Source organism: Rhincodon typus, chromosome 20, assembly GCF_021869965.1.
Source record: "Rhincodon typus isolate 14 chromosome 20, sRhiTyp1.1, whole genome shotgun sequence".
NCBI lineage: Eukaryota > Metazoa > Chordata > Chondrichthyes > Orectolobiformes > Rhincodontidae > Rhincodon > Rhincodon typus.
In genome coordinates, this window is record NC_063351.1 from 35,991,209 (window position 1) to 36,002,908 (window position 11,700).

Consider the following 11,700-nt stretch of genomic DNA (forward strand, 5'->3'; position numbering starts at 1 on the left):
GTGTGTCTGTGTTTGTGTGTGTCTGTGTTTGTGTGTGTCTGTGTTTGTGTGTGTGTATGAGTGTGTGTGTGTATGAGTGTGTGTGTGAGAGTGTGAGGGAGGGAATGTGTGTGTATGTGAGGGAGAGAGAGTGGGTGTATGTGTGTGAGAGAGAGAGTGTGTGTGTGTGTGAGAGAGCATGTGTGCGGGTGGGTATGTGTGTGTGTGAAAGGAAGAGAAAGACAGTGTGTGTATGAGAGAGGATCTGTGAGTGTATGTGTGTGTGTGTGTGTGTGTGTGTGTGTGTGTGTGTGTAGTGTGGTGGGGTCACCTGTAGTGTGACATGAACCCAAGATCCTGTATGTGTGTTTGTGTGTGTGAGGGATGGTGACTGTGTGTTGGGGGGAAGAGGGTGAGAGAGAGTGTGAATGTGTGTGCGTGTCCTCATGGGTACCGAACTTGAATATCAGCCTCTGCTCGGCGTCTCTGCGTTGTTGTATATCCCGAAGTCGGCCTTGGAGGACATTTACCCGAAGATCCGAGGCCAACTGTCCTTCACCACTGAAGTGTTCCCTCACTGGGAGGGTACGTTACTGTCTGGTGATTGTTGCGTAGTATCCATTCATCCATTGTCATCGTGACTGCATGATTTCGCCAATGTACCATGCCCCGGGGCATCCTTGCCTGCAATGTATGAGATAGATAACATTGGCCAAGTCACATGAGTATCTGCCATGCACATGGTGGGTGGTGTTCCCATGTGTGATGGTAGTCCCCATGCCAACGATCTGACAGGTCTTGCAGAGGTTGCCAAGACAGGGTTGTATCGTGTTGTGGTCAATGTTGTCCTGAAGGCTGGGCAGTTTGTGGCGAACAATTTAAGGTTTGGCAGTTGTTTGAAGGCAAGAAGTGGAAAGGTGGGGAAGATCTTGGTGAGATGCTTGTCGGCATCGACAATGTGTCGAAGGCTGTGAAGGATAAGGTGTAGTTTCTCCACTCCCAGGCAGTACTGGATGACGAAGGGTACTCTATCGGACGTATCCCGTATCTGTCTTCTGAGGAGGTCACTATGGTTTTTCGTGGTGGCACGTGGGAACTTGCGATCGATGAGTTGAGTATTGTATCCTGTTCCTATGACGACATCCTGCAACAACTTCAGGTGTCCGTTGCATTCCTCCTCGTCTAAACAGATCCCGTGTATGCGTTGTAAACTACCCACTCTCTCACACACGTATACATACACACACACTCATTCACACAAATACACACACACACACTCTCACACAGATCCTCTCATACACATGCTGTCTCTGTGTGTCTCTCTCTCCTCTCACTCACTCACACATACATACACACACTCTCTCGCTCACTCACACACACACACTCTCTCTCTCCCGCCCTCTCTCTCACACACACACACACACACACACTCTCTCTCTCTCCTCTCATACACACACAAACACACATACACACTCTATCTCTCCCCTCACATATACACACACGCACACACATACTCTCACATACACACACACACACACTCTCTCTCTCTCTGCCCCACAAACACACACACACACACACACACTCACAGTCTCTCTCACACTCTCTCACACTCTCTCACTGTCTCTTTCTCTCTCTTTCCCCCATCGCACACACGCACACACATTCACATTCTCTCTCACTCTCTTCCCCTCCAAACATACTCAACCCCCTTCGCACACAGACACATTCACAGTCTTTCTCACTATCTTCCCCCAACACACAGTCACCATCCCTCACACACACAAACACACGCACTCACTCTCTCTATCTTTCTCTTTTTCTCACTCTCTCTCTCTGTCACACACACACACACACACACACACACACACACACACACGTAATAAATCTGTGGGGTAAATTTGTATTCGCAGATACATTCTATTTTGTTCAAAATGCACACAATTTATAGACTGTCAGTCAATGTCACGTTTTATAAATTTCTACTTTAGAAATAAAACCAGTCTGACTCCAAACTGAAACACAAATTGATTCTAAACAAGGCCTCACACCTAACATGCATTGTCTGATCTAAAATGTTACCCCTTCTTTACACTGACAGAGCCTTTAGTTCTCTCAGGGGCAGTGACTTGAAAGGAATTCAGAGAGTTACACATTCTTGTTAATCAATTATAACCTTCTAACTGATTAAAGATTTAACAGCATCTTAGGTTTGTTTAATATATCCTCATCAGTGGTGTGACCCTTTGATCTTTTACTTATAAATTGTGTACCTGATACCAGCTCTCTCACTAACACCTGAAGAAGGAGCAAAGCTCAGAGAGCTATTGTTATCAAATATACCCATTGGACTATAACCTTGTGTAATGTGATTTCTGGCCTTGGTATATAGAAGTGGGAGTAGTCTTTTCAACCTGTTGAGCTCTCTTCATCATTGAATACTATCCAGGCCAATCAAACATTATAATACCTTTCACCCATACTATTCCCATAACTCTTTACATCATTGGTAATCAGAAATCTATCAATCTCTGATTTAAACATACACAAACACTGAGATTCCACAGACTTCTGTGGTTGAGAATTCCAAAGATTCAGACCCCTCTGTGTAAAAACATTTCTCTTCATCTTGTCCTAAATGGCATACCGGTTATTTTAAAATTGTGCCCCCTTGTTTTATACTGTCCAGCCAGGGACCCTCTTACTTGCGTTTCAGTGTGGCGCAGACTTATCATGATGCTGTATAACTGAAGCAAGATTTCACCACTCTCGTGCTCAATTCATATTGTGATAAAGGCAAGCATTCCATTAGCCTTCCTTATGGCTCACTGCAGGTTAGCTTTCATTGACTTTTTGATAAGGACACCTAGATCCTTATGTATCTTTGCACTTTCCAACCTCTTACCATATAAGAAATGCTCAATACATCTGTTCCTCTTATCAAAGTAGATAACCTCACATATTTTCACATTATATTCCTTCTGCTTTGTTTTTGCCCACTCACTGAGCCTGTTCTAATCTTTCTTAAGTTGCTTTACGTATTCCTCACAACACATGTTCCTGCTTAGCTTTGTATATATTTGTTTACATAGCTTTGGACATATTACATTTTGTCTCTACATCCAGACCACTAATATATACTGTGAACAGCTGGGTCACAAGTTCTGATCCTTGTAGTACTCTTCTAGTCACAGCCTGCCAACACGATAATGGCCCATTTATTCCTATTCGGTTTTCTATCTGTTAACCAATCCTTAATCCATGCCAGTACACAAAGTAGCCTGAGTACCTTTCGGAGATGTTTTACACTTATAATAGCACCTTCCACTCATCCATAAGTTATTCACCACTCAGTTTTTCTTTAGATGAGACCTATTCCTTCCAGTGGACCATCTCCTTATGCTCACCATAGCTTCCTTTTGCGATAGTTGAGCATCACACAAGGCTAGGCCAGGCATGCAAGAAGACTGAGAGAAATACTGAGATTAAAAATGTTGAACAATCACAAGGCTGATAGGACTGACTTCCAATGGTACAAGGGTAATTCTTTGAGATTGGAATATCAGGACTCAATAAAAGATACAAATGGCTGGGACTGTGCACCCTATAAAGTCATCAAATGGCTAGAGACAGATGGCCACATCTATTTTTTTACCTTCAACCATTAGATTGAAGACAATCTCAGAAAATAGTTCATAGAGGAGAGTTGCTTGAGGCCAGAAGTCTAGTAGATGATGATGTGGAGGCAAGCAACTCACTCATTCTAATTTGTTCCCCTCTGAACTTTTAGCACTCTGTTCTCTTAATTCAACCCTAACATTATCACCAAAGCTGCTGTGTAGAGTGTTGGCTCAAAAATGATGCTTTTGTTGTTTGCCATACTGATCTTTAACATGCGCAGGGCAACAGTATGCTTATATCTCCCCTTGGGCCAATGACACCGCACCACTGAAAATCAATCTATCAGTTCCGCAATTGGCATTGAACTCATCTCCTCTGGAAGTATTCCCTCCACAGCCTGCAAGCACATAGACCTTGAACAGCCAAGTCTACCTCCTTCCAAAGATCCTCAAGCTGGAAACTTCGGTAGAGCTGATTTTCCAGGCTGTTCCTGCTTCAATAAACTGATTTTCCCTATTTCAACATGAATTCTTCTTTACTTGTTTAGTTACTCATTCATTACATCAGCAAGGCTTTGAAACTTCAACAGTCTCCAGGTTTCAAGTCCCAGGCATCACCTTTTCACTTTTGGGTGTGGAGATGAAGGTGATGGACAAATTACTTAATGTTGCGTCAAGCTTGAAATTTAATGAGATAGAGGTTAAAGGGATGAAGCTCAGCTCTATGAGAACAGATCATTCAGTGTATGGAAAGAAAATCCATACAAATCCTTCCATTATCTTTTCCCTCCCCATCATGGTAAAACCCAAGATCACGGCGCCTTTTTTTGTTTCTAGTCTCTTGGACATCCCTGAAATTCATTACCTTACAGTTTCTTTCATTACCTTCAGCAGTCTCAACCCTCAATTTTTATAATTCTTCCCTAAACTGCTTCCCCTTTCCCTCCCTTTACTTAAGTCACTCCTTAATAGCTATCTTTTTGATTTAGCTCTAATTACTTCTTTAAATCATACTACTAAGTGTCACATTTTGATTGAAAATACTCCTGAAAGGTGTCTTGGGGTATTCTATTACATTAAAGCCAATATAAATGCAAGATGTTATCAATTATCGGGCTTAATTGAGAAAACTAACTTTCACTTATTTTGCAACAAAGTTATGGCAATTTGTTTTATTCAGGATGAAGAGCAATGGTATAAGCTGTGCCATCTTCTGAGTCCCCAGTGTTATTTCTTGGCTGATGGAGCTTCAAGGTCAATAGACAAACTCATAACAAGTGGTCTGGGTGAAAATCGATACAGTGGTTTGATCTTGAAACACACCAATCAAACCACAATATCTGACTTTGTTCAAGTAGCTAAACTGATGGAAGGTATGTGATTTATAATCTAGAAATTACTGCCATCATAAACTTTAAAATAGTTATCATTAAGCTTGATTAGTTCCATTTTTTGAAAAAAATAAGATAGGATCCTGATCCAAGTAGGGCTAGAACTGAGATGACAAAAAGCACACTTGACAACCTAAACTTTCTGAAAGATTTTGAAGATGAGGAAAGGTAAAGTGAATTGAATTAACTTAAGTGAGGGTCCATAATTACATAATGGTATTGTGGAGGGAGAGATGTAATGCATAGTGGTATTAAAACAGTGATCATATGGGACAAATCTTCCTCTAGGCTCTGAGTATGTCCAGAGCATGTACATTGCAGCACACAAACTGTCCACTCAACCCAGTGTGTCATTTGGCATTCCATTCCTGTCTTTGCGCACCAGGGGCAGGTTTTTATTGCAGTTTACGAGTCATGCTGGCATGCCTGAGGATTGTGGATTCAGAGATAGGATAGTTAGTGGGCCTGGTTTTCAAATGCTGTATTTTTTTTTTCCTTTTTTCATGTGTTGTGGGCATCACAGTCAAGATCAGCATTTATTCCCAGACCTAATTTTGCTGGAGACAGTGGTGGTGAGCTGCCTATTTGAACAGCTCCAGTCCTTGGGCTGTAGAGATACCACGGTTCCCTTAGAAAGGGTGTTGTAGAAATTTAACCCAGGACCAGTGAAGGAATATTGATGTAGTTCAAAGTTTGGATGGTATATGGCTTGGAGAGGAACTGGAAGATGGTGGTGCTCCCTTACAGCAGCAGTCCTTGTCCTTCTAGGTGGTAGTGCCTCTGGTTTAGAAGGCGCTGTCACAGCGGTGCTGTCACAGCAACTTCAGTGAGTTGATGTCGTGCGTGTTGTGGATGATACAGATTGCTGACGCTGTGCATCATTCCTTAAATTGAAGGTGATAGGGTGCCAATAAAGTGAGCTGGTTTGTCCAGGATAGAGTAAAGCTGCTTGATTGGTGTTGGAGCAGCATTTATCCATGCAAGTAGAGTACATTCCATAACAATTCGGATTTGTGCCTTGGAGGTGGTGGATAGGCTTAGGGAGACAGGAGATGAGTTAATAGCCACAGAATTCCTAGCTAATGGCCCGCTGTTATAGTCATGTTAATATGACTGTTCCAGTCAGTTTCTGGTAAATTGTAACTCCAAGGATGTTGTTTGTGGGTGATTCAAAGATGCTAATGCCATGGAATGTCAAAAATGATTCATTACTTTCTCTCACTGAAGATGGTAATTGCCTGGCACCTACATGATATGCATGTTACTTACCACTTATCATTCCAAACCTGGATGTTGTCCAGGTCTCACTGTATATGGACAAAGACTGCTTCATTATTGAAGGAGCTCAGAAGGTGTGCAGAACACTGTGCAATCATAAGCAAGCATCCACTTCTGATCTTATGATGGATGGAAGGTCATTGATAAATCCTTGAGGATATCCTACAGTGATGTCCACGGGCTAAGATGATTGAGCACAAGTTTTCAATACTTTAGCTGGAATGTCATCAGGGGCCATGGCATTTGTGATATCCAGCCAATGGTTGATAACACATAGAGTGAACTGAATTAGTTGAAAACTGGTGTGTATGTGATTTTGAGAATATCAGGAGGCAGCCGAAGTGGATAATCCATTCTGCACTGATGGATGAAAATACTTCAGCCTTACCTTTTGCGCTCATGTGTTGGGCTGGCCCATCATTGAGGATGGGACGGGATATTTATGGAACCTACAAATCTTGTTGGTCATTTAATTGTTCATCATTCATGACTTCATCTGGCAAGACTGCAGAGCTTAGATTAGATACATTTGTTGTGGTATTGCTCAGCCCTGTTTATTGCGTGCTGATTCTTCTGTTGAAATGTAAATAGTTCAGTGTTGTAGCTTCACCAGGTTGACACATCATTTTTAGTCACACCTCATGTTGCTCCAGCACTCTTCATATAAATAGGGTTGATCTCCTGGTTTCACAGCGATAGTAGAGTGGGGGCTCTATTGGGCTATGAGTTCATAGGTTGTGGTTGAATACAATTCTGCTGTCCAAACAATAGACTGCTGTTCGAGATGAAAAGAGTAGAGTAAAAGCAGAGTGCCTGTCAATCCATATAAGGGAGCAGATACATTTTCTTCAAATATCAAAACCAGTTTATTAAAATCAGCCAGAACCATTTAAATCATAGTGGATAAAAATGACAGCATAAGCTGACAGGACATTTTTTAATTTTTTAAATGCATTATCGCACCTTCTCCATTGGTAAAGGGTTAACTTGTTGATTTGATTGATTAGTTTATTGTCACGTACTGAAGTACATGAAAAGCTTTGTTTACGAGCAGTACAGGTAGTAAGCAAGGATGTACAGATCAAAAAGACTTAGACAGAGGCAGAGAGGTTACATTGTAAGGGGCATGCGCTAGGCGAGATCAACATTAGCAAGATCAACATTATTTGAGGCTAGAAAGTCCATTCATCAGTCTAATAATGGCCGGGAAGAAGCTGCTCCTGAACCTACTTGTGCATGCATTCAGACTTCTGTATCTTCTACTTGACAGAAAGGGTTGTAGAAGATCATTACTGGGGTTGGGATTGGTCTTTGATGTTGGCGGCCTTTCTGTGACAGTGAGCCATGTAAATGGAATCCATGGATGGAAGGTTGGCTTCCATGATGGTCTGTTTACACCATCTTCTGTAGTTTCTTACGGTCCTGGGCAGTGCAGTTGCCATACCAGGCCGTTATCCACCCAAACAGTATGCTTTCAGTTGTACAAGTTGGTGAGAGTCCTTATGGACATGCCAAAATTCCTGAGCTGCCTGAGGAAGAAGAGGTGCTGTTGTGCCTTCTTGACTGTTGCATCTATGTGAGAAGTTCAGGATAGGTTGTCAGTTATTGTCATTCTGAGGAACTTAATGCTCTCCACCTTCTCAACCGCAGTTCTGTTGATGTAGATGGGGGCAAAGTCTTGTGAACTATGAAGGCTCAGAAGAAGTTTGATAAATCAAACTTAATCATATATATATCAGCACTATTAATTCATTTGACTGCCAATGAAGTCAGATAAAGAAAATTGACAGAGTATTTAAAAAACTACTGATTCACTATCACCTGTCCTACACTATAGACCAATGCAAATTTTATGTATGGATAAATACGTGGGTAAACTGAGTTCTCTGTGAGTTATTTATGTTTCTGTGTTAAGGAATGAACTTACTTTCACATCCACATAGTTCACTGACACTCTACAAAAACATGGCCACTCAGAATTCAGAAAAAATGTATGAGCAGTTTGGTTAGTTTTGTTGTACTTACCGTTTCATGAATAGGATTGTTTAAAAAAATGAATCATGTATTAGGTTGGGTTTCTACCTGTTGTATAGTTTGTTTTACTGCTTTTGCTTCACTTACAATTGATAACACATTAGAGAAGATTTCAATAAGTCACAGATTTTAGATTCATGTGTAACTATGAAGTCACATCTTTGGGAGTTTGATGATTATTACACACAATTTAATTAGATATTCCCCTTTAAGTGTATTTTCTTTGAAGTACAGTTTTGTTTAACATAATGAAATTGATGGAAAACCAAACATTTGGGAGGGTATTACATATGGATTAATACTGAACTTTTTTTTTTTCAATTGCTCAGCCCAAGATTGCAGATTTATACCAAGTCTGACAGATGCAGAGACCTTGGATGACAGCATAGCAGACATTGTAAGTGATGTGGAATAAAACAAAGAACTGTGATGCTAGAGATCTGCAACAAAAATAGAAATTGCTGATGAAACTCAGCAGATCTGGCAGCATCTGTGGGAAGAAAGCAGAGTTAACATTTTCAGTCTGGTGGCTCTTCATCAGAACCCTGAGTTCCATCAGAAATTTCTGTTATTATAAGTTATATGACCTGGCATCACAGAATACAAGACCATTTGATCGGAGAGCTATTTATGCTCTTGCATTTTCTTCGCTCATTTTCATGTAGCTTTCAAACATCAGTAAAGAATATTCTTCTTCTCTGAAAAATTTGCATCTGGTTCTTATCAGTGATTGAAGAGGATTAAATGCAAAAGAACAGAATAGTTATGTCAAATTCAATTCTTATTGAGTCATTTCTTTTTCTCTTAACCAAGTCTAGGTTTTTTGATGTGAACTCAAATCCTATCCAGCAGTAATGATGTAGGTCTTTAATGTGACTTCTAGAATAGTCTGGGACTCTAATTTTGCAAAAAAAGGACATTATTTTGACAGATTATAATTGTTATTTAGATTTTGTGTTCAAAGAGATTGAAAATTTCCAGTTTCTGCTTAAGTTCAGATAACTGATAATATTGCAGTTTTATAGCTATGCAAATTTGTATGAAAAAAATCTTGGCTTTGTTGTCCAAATAGCTTGATTAAGAAATTTTAAATTGATCAAATTCACTTGTTGCACCAAACTGAATGAAGACTGTGGGAAAAAATGATGAAAGCTTTCAGTGTCATTCTGACAGAGTCGAGATGCAAATGGTGGTTGAACCATTTACATTGAAAAATAAACAAATGGTGCATGTAAATAGTCCTTAAACACATTTTGGGAACTTCTGTTTTAACAGATGAATTGAAGTAAAGAAATAGTAGTTTAATTAATTATAAATGTACTTGGATTTAGATTTTTGCCACATTTCAGTAAAATGATTTACAATTAAGAAAACACTTAAGATGTTCTTCAATAACTTCCAAGCACTTTTTTTTTACAGGATCGACTGGATTAATAGACAATTTTCCTGTTGCTTTGGCTCAATGTGCTTTTCAGTAAATTAATTTGGCAACTATGTATTTCCACTTCCTTTATATTTTTAAATTTTTTAACAGGTATGTCTGTAAAACGGATTCTCCCATACATTTTTCTTTTTTCCAAACAAAGGCTTCAACACCGACCACAATTTAAAACAAATCTCCAATCATTAATTAGCTTTTGTCTGCTTCTGTTTCATAAAGCTTCCAACTAAAAACATTTGTCTGTTTTCATTCCTTTAGGCTGTTGGTCTGGGGGCCAGGTTCATCAAACTGGGAGGTCTATGTCACGGAGAGCGGGTGGCAAAATACAACCGTCTGCTGGCTATAGAGGAAGAATTGGCTCAGAGGGGAGCATTGGGTATGAGCAGCTTCATTTTATTTCTTTTCAGTTTGCAAAGAATGGGAGACAAAGATTATGGGAGGAGTGACAGAAATTGTGCAGCTAAAGGGAATGAGAATCCTGCGAGTCAGCAAATCACACTCTGTCCAAAAGAAAAGAAAGCATTTGGTAAAATCTGCATTGGTCCATGTAACTGACAACTTAATGGTACTGGATGCACATACAAATACCAATCTGCTTCAATCAGCAGACTATATCTAGGTTTATTTTATTATTGTGTTACCAAATATAGTACTTTCATATCAATAATAGCTCTCTAATTTGAAGACCAGCATTATTATAATTGTGTTTTCTGCTCTGATACAGCTGGAAATGTTGAATACTTTATATTTTTTCAGTTGAAGTGTTCAGTATAAACCAATGTTAACTTAAATACTGCAAAAGAAAGAGTCATTTCAAATTGTAGCATATTAAATAACCATCCAAGTATGTAATAAATCATTTTATGACCCAGCTTTTAAAAATGCACTTTGAAAAATTTGACCAAACTTTAATAGGCTTTGATTTGTTCAACTTCGTAGATAACACTTTACTGTGAAAAATATGAATCTTCAAAGTACAACTTTGCTTAATGCCCTACTTAAGTTTGACTTTCATTTTCTATAGGTCAAGCAGCTGAACATCAATTTCCTGTAATCAGCAAAGAAGAGCATGATCCTAACTCAGCAAGGCCAGGATCTGAGCAATTAGATTAGACTTTAGGTGCTGTATTTAGAGTTCCAAACACAAGTTGCATAATTTCAAAAAACTGTTTAACTTCATAACGGAAAACAAAATCTGATACTTTACAAGAAAAACCTCCCAAAAAATACAAACATATGTATTGGAAGCTGACCATTGATGAAATTATATAAACTAATTACACCAATTTCGTAGTTAACATTTCTATTAGATTATATTTTCTTATGATAGGTGTTCTCCTGATCAGGGCTCAACATTGATACCTGATTGTATTTATGTAAATGTGAAAGTTGTTTAAAGTTGGAAATGTTTATATTTGTTACATTTCAGAAATTTCAGAGCGCAGTTAAATTGTCCCTCTCATATTCAAGCAAATTATTTTCAAATGAACATTGATGGAGAAATAAACATAGAGCTCCTACATGTGTCTTGACTTGACTCTTAAATACATTAAAGGAGACCATCTGCAGAAGGTAGTCTTGTGTCCTTATGCACCAGTATACTGTGTTTCCAATGAAATCGAAAACTGGACTGCTGGAGACATTATATTTACCTTTCATTGTGTTAAGGTCTTTGCCTCTCTCCCCATTCTAGGCAGTGATAACTTTACGAAAAAAAACCTCAAACTTCCAGTAGCTGTGAGGATAACAGAGAAGGCTTTCAACGTTTAAGATTTTTACTGTAATTTTTTTTTTATTTATTCTTTTTGTGGGGTGTGGGCATCACTAGCTGGCCAGCATTTATTGCCTGCTCCTAGTTGTCCTTGAGAAGGTGGTGGTGAGCTGCCTTCTTGAATCACTGCAGTCCACCTGCTGTGGGTTGACCCACAATGCCATTTGGGAGGGAATTCCAGGATTTTGA

The 11,700-nt window shown here is 39.4% G+C and overlaps 1 protein-coding gene across 1 annotated transcript in view; it reads left to right on the plus strand.

The window, feature by feature from the left end:
• The window catches only part of eno4 (enolase 4), a 43,733-nt gene extending 32,539 nt beyond the window's left edge, over positions 1–11,194 (plus strand). Inside the window, exons 10-13 of the mRNA XM_048608976.1 lie at positions 4,777–4,969; positions 8,629–8,696; positions 9,999–10,116; positions 10,765–11,194. Coding sequence (XP_048464933.1) covers positions 4,777–4,969; positions 8,629–8,696; positions 9,999–10,116; positions 10,765–10,853 — 468 coding nt within the window. The 3' untranslated portion in view covers positions 10,854–11,194. The remainder of the gene's footprint in view (positions 1–4,776; positions 4,970–8,628; positions 8,697–9,998; positions 10,117–10,764) is intronic.
• The last annotated feature ends 506 nt before the right edge of the window (positions 11,195–11,700 follow it).